General features: G+C 37.7%; 1 protein-coding gene across 1 annotated transcript; it reads right to left on the bottom strand.

The window, feature by feature from the left end:
- Positions 1-1,043: 1,043 nt before the first annotated feature.
- Positions 1,044-6,218, bottom strand: LOC131788657 (45 kDa calcium-binding protein). Its single transcript, XM_059105738.2, has 4 exons — positions 5,700-6,218; positions 4,459-4,646; positions 3,667-3,755; positions 1,044-2,752 (listed from the first exon to the last, which is right to left on the bottom strand). The coding sequence occupies exons 1-4, from the start codon at positions 6,199-6,201 to the stop codon at positions 2,509-2,511; spliced, it is 1,023 nt and encodes a 340-aa protein (XP_058961721.1). The 5' UTR covers positions 6,202-6,218; the 3' UTR covers positions 1,044-2,508.
- Positions 6,219-18,475: the final 12,257 nt, after the last annotated feature.

Raw genomic sequence — 18,475 nt, 5'->3', positions numbered from 1 at the left:
GAGTTCGTGTGACAACACCTACACGCATGAAAATGAGGAAATTTCCATCAGAAAATAGAAAAAATGTTTTGTTAGTCGAAGAGGTCTGTTCAAGCCGACTCGGAAACTGACCGGCGCACAAAGACTTTTTTTTATTGGGAAACGTAATCGATATCTATTCATACGTCACTGATCTGTATAACCTGCGTGGGGCATGGCAATCCGGTTTTCCAGTTGCAGCTCATATTATCCTTCACCGTGAGTGCTGTTGCTAAACCCTTTAGGATCTAAGTTCTCCCAACAGTATAACCCCTGCATCACACAGTAAGGTTGTGAGAACAAGGGGAATGAGCACCAACTAAGTATTATCTTGATTGATAAACAAATTCTCGTTGTTAACACCTAAGAATTGTATAGAATGCAGTATAGAGAATATAAACACTGTTGTTAGGGTTAAACTGTTGTGCCTCCTAAACGCTGTGTTAATCAATCTCTCTCCTTTACAAGACTCTTTCAACTTCCATCTCTTGCTTCCCCTTCCCTGCTTATTGGGGTAAACTGAAGACATGACACAAATCTGAGGTAAGGAATGGAGGGAGGTGGAGGTAAAAAAAATTGATAGTTTTCTTTATTCTCATCACTTGTCTGGTTGATATTGTATTGATATTTTAAGGAGAAATTCTGTCTTGGTCACTCATGAGAGTTAAAGGGTTAAAGAGGTGGGAAGCTTGTAAATTCCAGATCCAAGGACAAATATACAATTAATAAGCCTATACCACTGACATATTTGAGAGTACTAGATTTTGCAAATGCTTTTGGAGTTTAAATTGACCTAGGAAATTAAAATCTTTCTAAGGGGTGAGTTTAATTGCTGGTGTGCCTTCAGACAGACTCTTTCAAATTATTTCTTCCTCGTATTCAACAGGCAAGAACTTAAACAAAAATCAAATCTGTATGCTTTTTCTTCTATCACCCACTTCATTCTCTGCTCAGACATTGGAATTAAAATGAATAAGCTGACCCTATCAATTGTCATTTTAATAAAAACCCTCAAGGCAAAGGAATAAAAATAAAATATCTATGTTTATTAGCTCTATAAATTTGTCAACTTTCTTGAAGTTAACATTACTGTGTCATGTGTTAGCTAACTACGCCCACAATTTTTTCAATCTTTTACCTTAACCGAGTACTGAGGCCTTTATCTTCCCCTCCTATGGTATGGCAGCTCAGGCGTCTTCCTGTTTCACCAAACACCACAGGCTCAACACCCAGTGAGAAACTGATTAACGAAATCTCTCCCCACACCTTTCGCCAGTATTAAACGACCTTTTTCATCTCTTGTCTTAAACCTTTAACCCCTAAGAGTGATAACCATCTAACTTCTCCCAACAGAATCGCCCCTGAATCAAACACGAAGGTCAGGAGAATGAAGGAAACGATTGAGAATACAATAAGCTCTTGATTGTCAAACAAATTCCCCTCGTAAGTATTACAGGAAAGATGGAGAACGGTATGGAAATTGATGTATGGAGGTCAAGGGTTGAGTGATTAAAAAATTGGAAGTAATAAAGGAACAAACACGAATCCTGTATAGGACGTTCGACAGCCACAGCTACACGTGTATCACACGTTCCACGTAAAATGACACGTTTTAAAGTTTTCCAAAGTTAATTATTGGTCAGCTCCTCGACGTCAAAGGCTGGTTTTCAATAGCGACGATTTGGAAGAGAAATTCTGACTACTTCTGTCATCCTGAATCCCAAATCACGCATCCCGTTTGCTAAATCACGTACCCCGAATCCCGTATTTCTCTAATTTTCAATATTGAAGGTCGAAAGTAATCCGTGGTTGTTTAAGTTTTCCTTCTCTTTGCTCTGTGATTGGTCCGTAGCGCTCGCGCCATCCTTTCAACCAATAAGCTTCAAAACTAAAAACAAACGCGACTTGGTCATTGGCGTTTTCCCGCGCTTCACACAGTTTGCTTGTTTTTACTTCGAGTTCTCATTGGTTCTTGGTGACATTTTCTTGGCTTTGACTTCTACGATTGCTTTGCTTTTGGTGTGACGAAACTCTATCGAAAAGTGCTGTAACGACTTCGACTCCGACGTTAGCGAAAACCAGTCTTAACAGGTCATCCCTTCGATGACGCCGGTTGACTAAAACTACCTGAATTATTCCCCCTTGGCTTTCTTCTTCAAACTTGGTAATGCCTACAAACTTCTTATAACAATAAACAGAGAGAAGAAGAGAAAAAAAGAAAAGAAAAAGAAAACGAATAAAGAATTCCGATTGTAAAACTCAGTCGACGTGGTCATCGGGCAAATTTCCAACGACACCACAAATATACTTTATCTGATGGAATAATTTCTATCCCTAATATACTAAATAGATCTATAAAAGTTAAAAAATGTAAGTCTGTTTTGTCTTGTTCTCTTTTTAACATCCAACTGAGAATGCATGTCTTTTCTCCCCCAGTTCTTTCGCTTCTTACGCCAGGTTATATCAGGCAAAGAATCAAAAGGAATACTCTTAAAACTCATCGTGTAAATAGCCAGCGTAATTAGCCATTGTACTCCCAGTGAAAAGTTGGTAATTCATAAGTACTTCCTTCTCTGATAGCTGATCGTCGCGATTTCTGTCTGCCATCGACACCAAATAATTGCCTTCGTTGATGGCCCGCTGTTTGTGAGTGGGATCCAGGTATTTGGTCAGTTCATCTACGGTAACTACACCGTCTCCATCTTCATCCATAGCAACGAATTCATCTTCGCGTCTGAAGTAAACGGACAAATGAAAGATAAGGTTAAGAAACGAATACTAAAGAGGCGCTAGATATTTTGTAGCCAAAGTATGCTCTCGCAAGCCTAGTATTACTAAATTGCGGAATCATTTCAACGTTTTTCCAACATGAAGTAAAACAGGGTCTGGCTGGTCTTACTCAACCCTAGGTACATGCGCTAATTCAACCCTCTACACTCTAAAATCAGTATCCATATTCCCAATACTGTTCTACATACAGTTCCTGAGGTGCTGACAAGGAGAATTAGTTCAATGATCAAGTGTTTCTTTAGTTGGTGATCATTTCCTTTATTCTCGAGACCTTGACGTTTGATTCAGGGGTGATATTGTAAGGAGAAATTAGATACTAGTAACTCTGACTGTCTTTCAGGTCAAATGGTTAATTGCTGGATCATTTTAAAGTTTGCCTAACATAAAAACCAGTTTGACTGGTAGTACTCTGAGGTGAGTTTCACCCACCAAGAGTACCACCCATGGTACATGCAATAAATTACACCCCACCCGAGTGAAAAAAAGGCACTGAGATATTAAAAGAGTCCCATGCCTATTCAGAGATCCAGGACACATCTTGGGAAATGAAGGGGTAAATTTTTGGTTCAGTGATTTCTAGGTGAAAATTACAGCTGATATCTTTGCTTTTCACAGCAGGAGAAGACTGGGGAGAGAAAGAAATGAGTACCAAGAGGGTGAGCAACTGTTAATGGGAAAGAAAGGGGAGGGGGAGGGTAATTTTGTCTTCCTGTCCCCTCCCCTCAATGTCCACTCTGACTCTAAATTAAACATGGCTGGCTAGATAGGGCAAGCTTATAACACAAACTTGTCTTAGTTAGACACCTGCACCACATGCTTTAAAGAACCATAAGATACAAAAAGTAGTGTTGTGCTTACTCCTTACGGTAGTCCTCATCAAGGTCAGCATCTTGCTGTGTATCCACCTCTCCTGGTGGCAGTTGCGCAAATTCCTCTTTGGTCAGGACCTGGACAAAACACATGCAAGAAATGCAAGGTTCAACTTGATATGCTTTGTCCTGTTAGAGAACTCTGAGTAAAAGCAACTACTTTGTGACAAAAATGTATCATACTTTAATTTCAGTCATGGCTGAATCATACCAATAGATGAATTACTTTACACCTAAATAAGAATGAAAGAATCCCTTTTTGTTGTTGATCCTGCAATTATTACAGCTGAATATTATGACCCAATGCATGGGCAAGTTTCCTGCTAACTCCTGCTAAATTGTGGCAATTGGTTGAACAGCCAAATGCAAAAAACATTTCATGTTAAACCACTCACAAGAATTAGATTTTTCTCTCCAACAAGATCCTCAACAATGAATTTCACCCCTGCCATATTTTGTTTTTATATTCATTTGCTCAATTATTCTTCATCATTAAAATTGATTTCTATAAATTCAATATTATGCAAGGTAAGACTTGCCAATAAGTGGGTTTTTTTTCGCTTTTAAATTTTGGAACAAATACCTAAAGTTTAACAATATAAAACTGGTAATTAATACAATCATTACAGTTATTTGCTTTTTCTTGTTCTTAAATTTAATAATGAACTGCCAAAACCGCAATATTATGTGTAAATGATACTGGCATAATGTATTCGTTGAGAGAGGCTAGTTGAAAGAAAAGGGAAATTAAAAAAAGGAAATAAATAAAATTAAATGATACCTTGTCTTGGTTTTTGTCAAAATTTTGTATCATGTCTTCTACCAAATCTTTTATACTCTGTGGATTGTGTTCAGGGTGCTCAAAGTAAAGGAACTCTGTTTCATCCAGCTTGTCATCCATGTTCAAGTCCCCTCTTCTGAATTTGTCATGGTACTCAACTATTGGGTCCTGGGGTTCACCAACATCATCTAATATGTGTAGATCAAACAGAAGAGAATTTATAAATAGACAATGGTTTGACAGGGTCTGTACTCTTATTGATAATGATATTCACTATCACAGTGGTCAAAATGTTGTGGACAGCAAGTGAGTCTTCAACAAACTACCACAAAATCTGCATCAAATAAAATGATTCTTTTGGTGAATGACCATTGCATGACACATGTGAACAGCGTTGTCTGTACTCTTATCAAAATTTGCAAATTGGCAAATTGGCCAATCAGATTGCAATAGTACTGCCAATTGTGGTAAAATATAGGTTAGGTACACTGGAAATCTTTGTCCTTGCAGTACCTGGAAAAAATTTTGCCGTCTTTAGTTAGCAGCGTACTTTAACAATTTGATAACCTCTGTTTCACAGTCATGTAGCAAGTTATCAACCCTCTCACTCCTAAGAGAAAATACAGCATCCAATTTCTCCATATAATATCACTTTTGAATCCAACAAGGGTCATGAGAATTAAGGAAATTATCACCATTTTAGGATGCTATGAAGTGTTAAACAAATTATTTGTGTTAATGTTATAGGGAATGTATAGAGAACAGTATGGAGAATATAAATGCTAATGTAAGGTTGTACGATGTACATTGTAAAGAACTAATGGAAATTTCTTAGGGTCTGAAGTCAACTTGAGAAAAATATTTTCATAAAATATAAATCAATTTTTGTTTACTTCTGTAAATCTTAGCCTTTTCCCCCTTCATTAACATTACTTTTTTTTTCCTTTTCTTTTTTTTATTTATTTATATTTTTTGGAAGACACTGTTGTGACAAAGATACAGGGGTAGGGAGGGGAGTGGGGGTATTTTTTTTTTATTTATTTATTTTTTTTATGACTGGTTAGCTTTTTTTCTGGAAGTGTTGCATCAGTTGTATGAACAATTGTGTGTTTAGCTTAACAGCTGTAAAGCTGTAGATTGTACATGGATATAAATACCGTGCATTTCACCAATTTCGATTGCCTTCTATATTTCATATCCATGATTTTTGAAGATCGAATCTTTTTTCTGCTATGACTCACCTAATTCTTTTTCAACCTCGATCTTCCGAGTGGCATTAAGTTCTTTTAGCTTCTCTTGAAATTCATTCCATGTAACGACGCTGTCGCCGTTTTTGTCCGCTTCCTTAAACTTCCGCCTATTGTTTTCGCGAGCTTCTTGAACGTGCTCTTTGATTTTCCCGTGAATCCACTCTATCATTTCAGGCCTGCTAATCAAATGATCCCCGTCCTTATCCACTTGATGGAAGAGGTCGATAAGCCGCCTGTAACCATCCATGTTGTCGAACAACAAAGTGCCATTCTCTACCATTTTCCCGAGGAAAGCTTCGTGATGGTAATCTTTGTTAACATGGCCATCCCGTTCAAGTTTCACGCCTTTTAAGTGATCTTCCAGAAAAAGTTTTTCCTTCTTTATCTCATTTGCTTTTTCAGGGTCGAGGGTTCTGCTAGTGTTGAACGGCTTGCTGAAACAAGCTGGTAGGAAGACTAGTATGAAAACAAGAAACCCTTTCATGACCGCCATCTTGCGACGACGGACAGATTCTCGCCCCAGTCTCCTTTGATCACCGTCGACGTGTAAGTTTTAACTCAGACCCCTTTGACCGAGCACTTGGGTCACAGTAGAGTTTCAACATGTCCTCATTCTAGAATTACCAATAATCAGTAATTGGCTCAGAGTCTTGTTTTACCAATAATCAGTAAAACAAGAGGCAATGCTAAGGAGGCGTGGATCCCAAGCAACGCGCTCTTCTGAAACAAGATGGCGGAGCAAAGCGAAAAGAGGGAACAGGTATAATTTTATTTTTATTTGGTCTTTCTCCTTTATTTCTTTGTCTATTTTTTTTTTCCGTGAAAAGGAAATAATCCTATACCTTTCTTTTTGTATATATATATGCATATTTCGTATGCATTTTGATACAATTTGCAATGCTAATTTCTGTGTTGCCTGTTGAATATTCATTGAATAGCTGATCAGTCTCGCCAATCAACTTGTACTCCAAATTCGCAGCGCTACATTTTACTCGGCGTTAAGCATAGTTGAGCAATGCGTCCACTCTGTTATAAAACTAATTTACATCCGTTTTGTCGATTTGACGTTTTGAACTGTTCAATTTTACTTTTTATTTCGCGCTTTTTGTCACCGTAGCCATCGACGGCGCCAAATGATGTGTCGAAATGGCCGCATTTTACCGTGAAAACTTTTTGCGATCACTGCCAATACGTCGTTTGATAGAAGTAGTTCTTCTTTCTGATTTTCTCGTTTGATTTTTTTACCTCAAGTATTTAGTATTTGTTTCTTACTTTCTTAATTTCAGTTCCGTGATTCATCAGAATCCAATTCTTCACAGCCTAGACGTAAAAAGGTAGGCTTCTGCTTGATCCACTCTATTGTCATCTCAGTTTAACATGGAAATACAGTATAGATTGTTGATCGTGTTTAAAGTGTAACACCTTTTTATTCTACTGTACTTTGTACTACAGTAGGACCTCTATTAAGCGGCCACCCTCCATAATTAGGTGGCCACTTCCCAAAGTCTCCAATTATTTGTTAGTAAACTGCTGTATTCGATTAGTCTATTCAGCTACCTTTTGGCTGTCACAAGGTTATTATTTATTGCTTTTCAAGCCAAATTGGTGGTGATTGAATGACTATTCTATGGTTCAAGAGACTTGCAGAGGCAGTAGGGGTATGCACATTACTGATTAACCCTGGCTTTGTTACCTGAGTACCTTGCCCTAGCTATGGAAAGGTTTTTCACTTTACATCTCTCCGTGCCTCCCATACTCAATTATGTACACTCACATATTTACACTTTTCAAGGAACATTTTCCTATACAGATCAATAAATTATTTTTACTGTCATTTTTCTACCTTATTAAAGTATTTATACCTCTATTAAATGGCCAACCTCTATTATGTGGCCAGTTTTCAAAGTCCCAATTGTGGCCGCTTAAATACGTCCCCATCCCCTCTCCCCCAAGTTATTTGAGAATGTGAAAATTTTCTGAACAAAAAAAAATTGTTATTTGCATCCATCGCCTTTAAGAGGTGTTAAAGGACCCTAGGCAGCCACGCCTTTGATTTTCTTTACATACGGGTTTTCCGGTATTATATTTTATGCGGAGCATGTCAAAACGAAGGGATCCCCTCAAAACTGCTAAAGGTGCTTTAACAGACTTCCAGTAACACAACTTGCGGCGCTGCAATAAGATTTTGCTTCACCACACAATTTTCATAATTTCAATGGCATCAAGAATGGCGGATTTCAAGAATTTCAGGGCTTGGCTGACTAGGGTCCTTTAAGTGAAGAATACTTTAAAAGATGATACAGAAGATTATCAGCATGGAGTGCATCAGATTTCATTCTAGTGAATCAAAAATTGTGATGCTTTGGTTTAACAGAGCCCGCCATGCTATAGGATAGACCTATTGTATTCCCTGGTAGCTCTAATTCATCAGAATGCACATTGAATGCTCCTGAAGTTATTTCCAAAATAAGTCAACATCAGAAAACGATCATCTTTCAAAGGAGTTTGAAGTTTTCTTACTTTAGCTAGTAGACTATCTGTAGTTTCGTGAATAACTGCTTTTCAAATTAAACCGGTTTTCCAGTTTATTAAACAATCCTCTATTTAGCAAAATCTGTATGGTATTAGTCTCTTTGCTTCTAACTTCTTGAGGTAGACAGATAAAAATACCCAACGTATTTTTACTTTCAATAATCCATGTTTATTTCTCCTTGCTCAGTATTAAAGATCAATAATCTAATAGCCATGAAGTTAAATTATGTTCTTTTTTTAGGATCTAAACACTTTGGATATTATAAGTTGTAACTTCTCCATGCACCCCTCCCCCCCAGTGTTCTTCGAGTGAAATCAAAATGCTATATTAAATAATTACCAGTTATTCTACTTTTCTTTTTAACATGCAAAAATGACTGGGGAGTCAATGGGTCACATTACAATTACATTTCTCAGTCTTGAATCATAGACATACTCCATCAAATTAAGTAGTCAAAATATTGTTCATAAAATCATCTTTGGCTGCATTGGTATGACATTTCATCCCTGTCAAAATTCAATGTTTGCTTTTTCATTCTTCTTTTTGCATTTGCTTCTACATTTGTTGTACAAATTCTTAGTTTGCACTTTCGCCATTCAACTTTCCTTGTGCAAAATTCAAGTTTTTGCCTTGTACATTCACCTTGTCTTAGTTAGTATGCAAGTTTTTGCATTCCACATTCAAGTTCAGTGGATTGTACATTAAAGTTTTTACATTTAACGTTTAGCATTTGTCATTCAAGATTTGTGGGGATGGAATGTCGTACCAGTGTGGTCAGTGTTTGTTAGTTTGTCAGTGCCAATGGTGATTAGAAAAACTGTTGGTAAATTATAGTCAGCAGTCAAGTTTTTACATGACAGTTACCTATTTTGTATAACAACTAAATAACTTTTAAGTTAACTTATGACTTTTAATTAAGTACATGCATTACATATACACGTATTACATAAATACATTTTATTATTATTATTTTTATTATTATACTGTATTTGTCATTTTAGAGAAGATTCAGTGATGATCCCCAAGATCCTCATGATGCCTACTGGCAAAAAATAAGGGAAAAGGGCAAGACAAATGTAACTGTTCAGAAGAGGTGCCTGCAGTTAAGGGTATGACAAAGACCTAATTGCATTCCTGAATTTTGTTTGGACAGTATTTCCTATCATGTTAATGTTAGTGCCTTTTAATAAGTACTGAAATTTTGTGTATATGTTTTCTTAGGCAGACACTTTGTACCAGAAACACTATTATGATGTCATAGTGTTTTTTTCATTCCGGTGTCCCTGGTCGGGAGACTGACCGCCACATTTTTTTATTATTATGGCACTCCAGGTAGTGGCAGGCTTTTCTTAAAGGATGCAGAAAATGAAAAGTCCCAGAGTCATGGAGCAACAGTGCTCAGAGCATTGAAACGATTTTATTATGGTACGATCTTACACTTGGAAATAATAAAATGTTGCATATTACTACTTGTGTGGATCTAAAACCTATTGAGTAAGAAGCATTCTTTATTAACTTGAAATATAAAAAGAAACACACCCAGAAACAAAACGTCTGGACTTACAATTTCTAACGTACTATCTACCTATTATGTATATGCAAGACTTGTTTATTGAAAACAATTTCAAACATAATTATAATCAACATATAAACTGTAATTTCTACATTTACTGCAATATTTTAAAATTTATTTATTCCCTGTAAGTACACTAATTACAGTGTAACACTTTTTCCAACATGACATTAGCACTACTACATATCAATTTCTGGTTTTCATCGTAATGCCATCAAAAATAATTTTTGTTTTTATGTTGCCAAACCAAGTTATATACTTTTTTTCATGATTGTTTCTAAAGTTTTCTAGTTTAGTTCAGTTATTTTTTACAATCTTTTCTCATTTTTTTCTCATACTGTTTCAGAACAACCTCCATCTGAAAGAACCACTGGTCCCTTTCCTCTTTAATTCAAATACTTGGCTCTTTTTGAAAAATATACAACGATTACATTACACTAGGTCTTTTAACCAAACTAAAGGAAGCAGACAACCTTTCTTGAAGATCAAATACAGGAATTATCATTTCTGCACGACAGAGTCCTGGAACCGAGTATGTTGCCATAGCAACATCAAATTATACACCGTCTGGTGTATTTGTTTGGGTGTAACAAGCTTGGCAAGTTTAAAGTACCTTGTCCAATTATTACCAGAGATATTCTTAATTTTGTGTTTTGAGCCTTAACCTTCTCACCTTGCATCCCGAAGAAGCCAAACAAGCTAAAGATGTAAATAGTTTTAAAGGAATTATTAAATAACAATGCATGCATATAATTTATCTTTTCGCATGTAACCATTCATTGATATGTTTAATTTTGTAGTTATTAGCTAGCACGGCTCTCTGGGGAACATTAAAGGACGAAGGAGAGGCCGAGGTTAAATAAAGCTTTACAATACATTACAGTACAGTGCAGTAATAAAAGTACGGTACGGTACAGTAATAAAAGTACGGTATGGTACAGTAATAAAAGTACGGTACGGTACAGTAATAAAAGTACGGTACGGTACAGTAATAAAAGTACGGCACGGCACGGCACGGCACATTCCATCGCATCGCATCGCATCGCATCGCATTGCATTGCATTGCATTAAAATATTCATTTACCTTTGGCCACTTACCGTTAAAGGACTACTCAAAAGATGCGTTTGTGCTAAATATTAGACCCTATTTGCATGTATCAATTAAAGCCCATTTATCACCTTTCTGAGAAAAGTCTGTAGTTAGGGCCCCAAGCCGTAAAATGGTCGCACAAATCATCCTTTTTTTCGCATGTCTGTGGAAAGTACGTAGTTTGGGCAACTTGTTTTAAAATGATTGCTCAAAGGATGTGTTTCGACTGAATATTGGACCCCATTCACATAGATCGAATGAAGTACGTTTTTCTGCCAAAAAGTCTGTATTTTGGGCCACATGCCGTAAAATGGTTGCGCAGAGTAAACCTTTTGGCTAAATATTGGACTCATTCGCATGGATCAGTGGAATTCCATTTTCGCCTTTTTGCGAAAAAGTCTGTAGTTTAAGCCAATGGTCGTAAAATGGTTGCACAAAGCACGGGGTTTGGCAAAATATAGGACTCGTTCACATAGAGCAATTGAAGTCCATTTTTCGCCTTTCTGCGAAAAAGTCTGTAGTTTTGGCCAATGGTCGTGAAATGGTTGCACAAAGCATTCGTTTTGGCTAAATATTGGACTCATTCGCATAGATCGATTTCAGTCTAGTTTTCGCCCCAAGTTCTGCGAAAAATTCTGAGGTTTGGGCCACATGCCGTAAAAAGGTTGCACAAAGAATACGTTTGCTAAATATTGGACTCATTCCCATAGATCAATGAAAGTCCATATTTCGCCTTTCGCGCGAGAGAGTCTGTAGTTTGGGCCACATGCCGTAAAAAGGTTGCACAAAGCATGGGTTCTGGCAAAATATAGGACTCATCGGCATAGATCGATTTCAGTCCAGTTTTCGCCATTCTGCGAAAAAGTCTAAAGTTTGGGCTACATACCGTAAAATGGTTGTACAAGGTATACGTTTCTGCTAAATATTGGACTCCAATTGAATTCCATTTTTCGCCTCTCTGCGAAAGAGTCTTTAGTTTGGGCCACATGCCGTAAAATGGTTGCACAAAGCATGGGTTTTGGCAAAATATAGGACTCATTCGCATAGATCGATTTAAGTCCAGTTTTCTCCATTCTGCGAAAAAGTCTGAGGTTTGGGCCACATGCCGTAAAATGGTTGCACAAAGCATACGTTTTTGCTAAATATTGGTCTCATTCGCATTGATCGATTTCAGTCCATTTTTCGGCATTCTGCGAAAAAGTCTGTAGGTTGAGCCTCATGCCGTCAAATGGTTGGACAAAGCATCGGTCTTGGCAAAGTACAGGACTCATTCGGATAGATCAATTTCAGTCCATTTTTCGCCTTTCTGCGAAAAAGTCTGAGGTTTGGGCCACATGCCGTAAAATGGTTGCACAAAGCATACGTTTTTGCTAAATATTGGTCTCATTCGCATTGATCGATTTCAGTCCATTTTTCGGCATTCTGCGAAAAAGTCTGTAGGTTGAGCCTCATGCCGTCAAATGGTTGGACAAAGCATCGGTTTTGGCAAAGTACAGGACTCATTCGGATAGATCAATTTCAGTCCATTTTTCGCCTTTCTGCGAAAAAGTCTGAGGTTTGGGCCACATGCCGTAAAATGGTTGCACAAAGCATACGTTTCTGCTAGATATTGGACTCGTTCGCATGATCGATCTCAGTCCATTTTTCGCCTTTCTGCGAAAAATGGTTGCACAGGGCATACGTTTTCGCAAAATATTGGCCACATTCGCATTTATCGATTTCAGTACATTTTTCGGCATTGTGCGAAAAAGTCGGAGGTTTGGGCCACATGCCGTCAAATGGCTGCACAAAGCATACGTTTTCGCTAAATATTGGCCACATTCGCATTTATCGATTTCATTCCAGTTTTCGCCATTCTGCGGAAAAGTCTGAAGTTTGGGCTACATGCCGTAAAATGGTTACACAAGGCATACGTTTTTGGTAAATATTGGCCTCATTCGCATAGATCGATTTCAGTCCATTTTTCAGCATTGTGCGAAAAAGTCGGAGGTTTGGGCCACATGCCGTCAAATGGCTGCACAAAGCATACGTTTTCGCTAAATATTGGACTCATTCGCATAGATCAATTGAAGTCCATTTTTTATCTTTCTAAGAAAAAGTCTGCAGTTTGGGCCACATGCCGTAAAATGGCTGCACAAAGCATGGGTTTTGGCGAAATATTGGCCTCATTCGCATAGATCGATTTCAGTCCAGTTTTCGCCGACTTCGCCATTCTGCGAAAAAGTCTGAAGTTTGGGCTACATGCCGTAAAATGGTTGCACAAAGCATACGTTTTTGCTAAATATTGGACTCGTTCGCATGATCGATCTCAGTCCATTTTTAGCCTTTCTGCGAAAAATGCCGTAAAATGGTTGCACAGGGCTTACGTTTTCGCTAAATATTGGCCACATTCGCATTTATCGATTTCATTCCAGTTTTCGCCATTCTGCGGAAAAGTCTGAAGTTTGGGCTACATGCCGTAAAATGGTTACACAAGGCATACGTTTTTGGTAAATATTGGCCTCATTCGCATAGATCGATTTCAGTCCATTTTTCAGCATTGTGCGAAAAAGTCGGAGGTTTGGGCCACATGCTGTCAAATGGCTGCACAAAGCATACGTTTTCGCTAAATATTGGACTCATTCGCATAGATCAACTGAAGTCCATTGTTCGCCTTTCTGAGAGAAGGTCTGTAGTTTGGGCCAATGGTCGTAAAATGGTTGCACAAAGCATTCGTTTTGGCTAAATATTGGACTCATTCAAATAGATCGATTTTAGTCCAGTTTTCGCCAAGTTCTGCGAAAAAGTCTGAGGTTTGGGCCACATGCCGTAAAATGGTTCCACAAAGTATACCTTTTTGCTAAATATTGGACTCGTTCGAATAGATCAATTGAAGTCCATTTTTCGCCTTTATGCGAAAGAGTCTGTAGTTTGGGCCACATGCCGTAAAATGGTTACACAAAGCATCGGTTTTGGCCAAAAATAGGACTCATTCGCATAGATCGATTTCAGTCCAGTTTTCTCCATTCTGCGAGAAAGTCAGGTTTGGTTCACATGCCGTAAAATGGTTGCACAAAGCATACGTTTTTGCTAAATATTGGACTCGTTTGCATGAACGATTTGGGTCCATTTTTCGCCTTTCTGCGAAAACGTCTGTAGTTTGGGCTACATGCCGTAAAATGGTTGCACAAAGCATACGTTTTTGCTAAATATTGGACTCGTTCGCATAGATCGATTTCAGTCCATTTTTCGCCTTTCTGCAAAAAAGTCTGAAGTTTGGGCTACATGCCGTAAAATGGTTGTGCAAAGCCTGCGTTTTGGCTATTTCTGTGAAAAAGTCCGCTTTTTGGGCCACATGCCACAAAATGAATGCAGAAATGATGCGTTTGGCTTAAAATTGGACCCCATTCGCATGCATTGATTAAAATGCATTTTTCACATTTGTCCGTGGAAAAATCCGTGGTTTGCGCCACTTTTTTTTAGAATGATTGCAAAAAGGATGTGTTTTGCCTAAACATCGATTGAAGTCAGAGATCGATTGAAGTCAGTTTCTATCATTTCAGCCAAAAAGTCTGTAGTTTGGGCCACACGCCGTAACAAGTGATAGCAAAAAAGAAGCGTTTTGGCAAAACATTGAACTCATTCTCATACATTGATTGAATTCAATTTTTCATATTTCTGCGAAAAAGCTCACAGATTAGCCCACCTACCGTAAAACGATTTCACAAGCATGCGTTTTGGCTTATTATTGTAAACATGGTATCCCAAAATGTCGTGAATCCAAAGCTGACGTATGCACAAATAGCAATCTTGGCGAATTCCTATTCTGATTATGTATCGTGATGACTCAATTTAGCGTCCTCCTTTCAACTTGCGCCCCTGTTCGAATGTGTTTTTGTTAATAAGCTCCCCTATTCCAATAAGCACTCCCTATTCTAGTAAGCGCCCACATCAAAACAAGCGCTGCTATTCTAATAAGCGTCATTCCTTTAAGGATCCTTATTCAGTTCACGCGACAAGGATCCTTTCCACGGGATCATAGAAGGGAAGCTGTCTACAGAACAGCACAACAAAGGCAAACCGGCGTCCTATAGTTGACTGGCCCCGGTACCACCTATGCAAACTTAGTTTGCATTGGTTATTATCATTATTAACTCCCTTGGGATTGTATGAATATCCTATATAATAGATTGCATTGTACCACACCCTGTCAATGCACTTGAGACCGCAATCTGAAGTCATGTTTAGCTTCCCACCCTCGAGTAAGTCGGGTTGAACCTGTTTTGACACCTTTCCTCGGTCTGGTCTTGGCGCGTCCCAGGCCAGAGGGACTCCCCATACCTTAACTACATCTCATGAAAAACAATACAAAGGGGGGAATATTACACTTTGTGCGGCCTTCGAACCAGCCGGAAGAGACATTTCAACACACCAGGTAAACAAAATGCGATTCCGAATTTATCTTGATATTTTCATCTGTTTCAAATATCAAAATTTCATCAGGCAAACAAAAAATATACATCCGCCATTACAAATGAGCAACACATTTTCTGTGCAATTAATTTGGGAGCCTCAGAGTGATATTTGCCGAGTCAAACTTGACACTAGGAAACTTTAAATAGACAGCGTAAAGCAAAACGTACTCCCGTACATACTATCTATGGGGTGTCAGTTGCTGTGAAGGGTGTGGCGCAGTGAATCAGTTTTTTGATCTGAATATGATTTCATTTACTTGGACACTGTCCAGTGGACTGATCAGTAGCCCTGCTGGAATTAATTAACCGAATGAAAAGAACGGTACAGAATAGAAACTTCAATTTAAATTGAATTTCATGTTACCGATGCACACGCACATAGATATGCACGTAATTGTAACAAAGATTTAGTGGACAAAAGCAAGTTTGGGGTAGCCGGTAGGAAAAGAACGGTTGCAAAATTCATCGTATCTTGTTCTAAAACACAATAAAGGGTTTCAGATTCCTAGTAGTACACCCCCGCCCAAACAGTTCTCGAGTATTCCTTCCTACCAACTAAAAAATAAAACATTGTTTAAGCCTTCAGAATGAACATTCAAATCATTTCCTCAGGAATTACAGAAGATTTGAAAAAACGGGTATATTTCTGCTTCAAAAAATTATGGACTAAATAGCTGCAAACAATGTTAATTTGTGATTGCTTCCAACACTTCCAACTTCCCTTGGGTTGGATATTACGCGGTTCTTACTTAAACGAATTTAAAGATAGAGAATGCACACAACACTCCTCAGCTACCAACATAAACGTTTTAATATCGTTATTATTTCCTATTGGAATGCCTTTAGAACCTACAACACTTTCTAGAGTTTAGGTAAAGCGTTTGACATGTTCAGCTTCTAAACTGAAACGTTTCTTCGACTTTTCAATAGGAAGAACTGTTGCCATTGTTGCTTTAATACATGTGACTTTTGTTTTCTGAAGAATTTTACACTAACTTTAACTGAAACTGGTACAGTTAGCCTTATGTAATTACTGCACCTGATTATACAGTTTGCTCATAAACATTCGAATCATGTGAAATTTTACTTTGTTCGAGAGAGATTTCCCATTGGTAAAAAAAATAAATTGCATGTCTAGTTTTAACCGGTGCATCAGTTTTATTATCTCGGTGTTGGAGCTTTTTATCTCAAAATAAATGTTTGTAGTGATTTGTTGTCGAGGCGATTTACATTTTTTCCTGGCGCAACTGCACTCGTCATGAAGCCAAATTTGGGATTTTGTTCAGAGGTTTTGTGTTTTACAATTTGCAACGATTGCTCTGCGTGCAGCAGTTTCTTAAATGCATGTTCGCAAATTTCTCAACAATGACATTGACATGCTCGAAATAAAAAAATAAATTCATTTCAGTTGCTTTAAATTTAGTACAGACTGAAGTGAAAGAATCCTGAGTCTGAGGACCATGTAAACTGACTTGGAAGGCTGAGGAGTTGATCTTCAAAACCTTCCTCATCGCACTACATGCTACCACTCCGGTATAGGCGAGGCTCCTATTGAAAAACTGAGCTTTGGGTTTTGGAACACATACGTTTATCTGGCAGCCTCTAGTTTCATAATGGTTGATATCTCTAACTGGTGTAAAGTTACGTGCCAGTTTCCGTTAATTAACGAAGGTGACAGAAAAGATGGTCTGCTTGTTCTTAAGCCTCTGCAGCTTCGAGGAGACAAACAAATTTCTACTTGACCTTTAAAGCAAACTTAAGTTTATTGAGTGGATCCCCAAGGATACACATAAGGGGTCATAAAGACTTAGCCCTAACAACATAATAAGTAGAAGAGGGACATGGTGGTATAAAATTGGCTGAAATTATATTAGATTAACTGAAATTAAACCTAATTTGTTTATTGAATGCAAAACAGACTTACAAAGGGAAAAAAGCATAAATTATAACAAAAATATTAAGAAAACTTAAATTCAACAACAGAACAATCCCAATTATTACATTACTTGCGAAAAATTTTGGACGGTGTTAATTTCGAACAAAAAAAGTGTCTGAAAATAAACCGTCTGAATTTTTTAAGCGTCCCAAATTTAAAACGTCTGAAAATTTTACAGTATAGCAAACCACGCTGGTAAGCCGAAACAAACCTGATATGATGACAGGAATAGTGAAGGCTGTCACTAAGAAGCTAGAACCAGAAGATCCTTTCCAAATTCTTGTCGTAGACTATTAAACCACTTTGAGCTCCAAAGCTCAAAAACTCTAGATGAGACACTGATTGAAATACTCACATATATCTACATGACAAAATTTGTGTTATTTTCTCATCGTTATATCCGTTAACCCTTAAGGGTGCAGAAAAACAATTTTAAGGCACGTTTTCGCAGCGTTATTCAACGTTTGTTGGCTTAAAAATTGCTTTAGCAATGTTTCAGTGAAGTGTCCGAAATCTTTGTCCAAAATGAGAAAAAATGTGTCCGAAAATTAACCATCTGAAATAAAACGTTGAAATTTAAACCTCCGAAAATTTTTGCACGTAATGTAAGTACTATATAGTTGACAACAAAATTGATAGTGACCTCATGGCTTAATAAAGACTACTAACATTATTGCATTAGAAAAAGTACATCTCAAAGTACTACTCATCCTAGACTAAGTATGTCATGAGACAAAGTAAACAGTGTTTATCTTGACTCACACCTGTTACATTTTTGGACTCTTGGTGCAGAGCACTTTAGCATTGATTCAAATAAATGGGTCCTCGAAGCTTGCCAATTTGCATTAATTGACTCCATTCTTTTTCCCCAATCATTCGCTTGGGAGTCTCTAAGGTCTGTTCAACCATGAAGAAGGTCGTCTGCTTCATTTAGAAGAAATTCATAATAACCTAACAAGGAAAAGATAAAAATTAAAAATAAAATGATATGCAGCCAAAATTAGGTGGAATGTGTGATACAGCAGATTGGGTGAAATAATATAGGTGGCTGTGGTTGATGTTGTTGAATATATATGTTGTTGTGGCGATGTTGCTGTGGTTGAAATAAGGGTGATACATAGCACAATTACATTACTATATGTCAAAAGCCAGTGGGCAATAAAGTTAGTACATTATAAGGT

This window comes from Pocillopora verrucosa, chromosome 9 (assembly GCF_036669915.1).
Source record: "Pocillopora verrucosa isolate sample1 chromosome 9, ASM3666991v2, whole genome shotgun sequence".
In the NCBI taxonomy this organism is placed as follows: Eukaryota; Metazoa; Cnidaria; class Anthozoa; order Scleractinia; family Pocilloporidae; genus Pocillopora; species Pocillopora verrucosa.
Note: the sequence above shows the minus strand (reverse complement) of the source record. Positions and strands in the feature narration are given on the sequence as shown.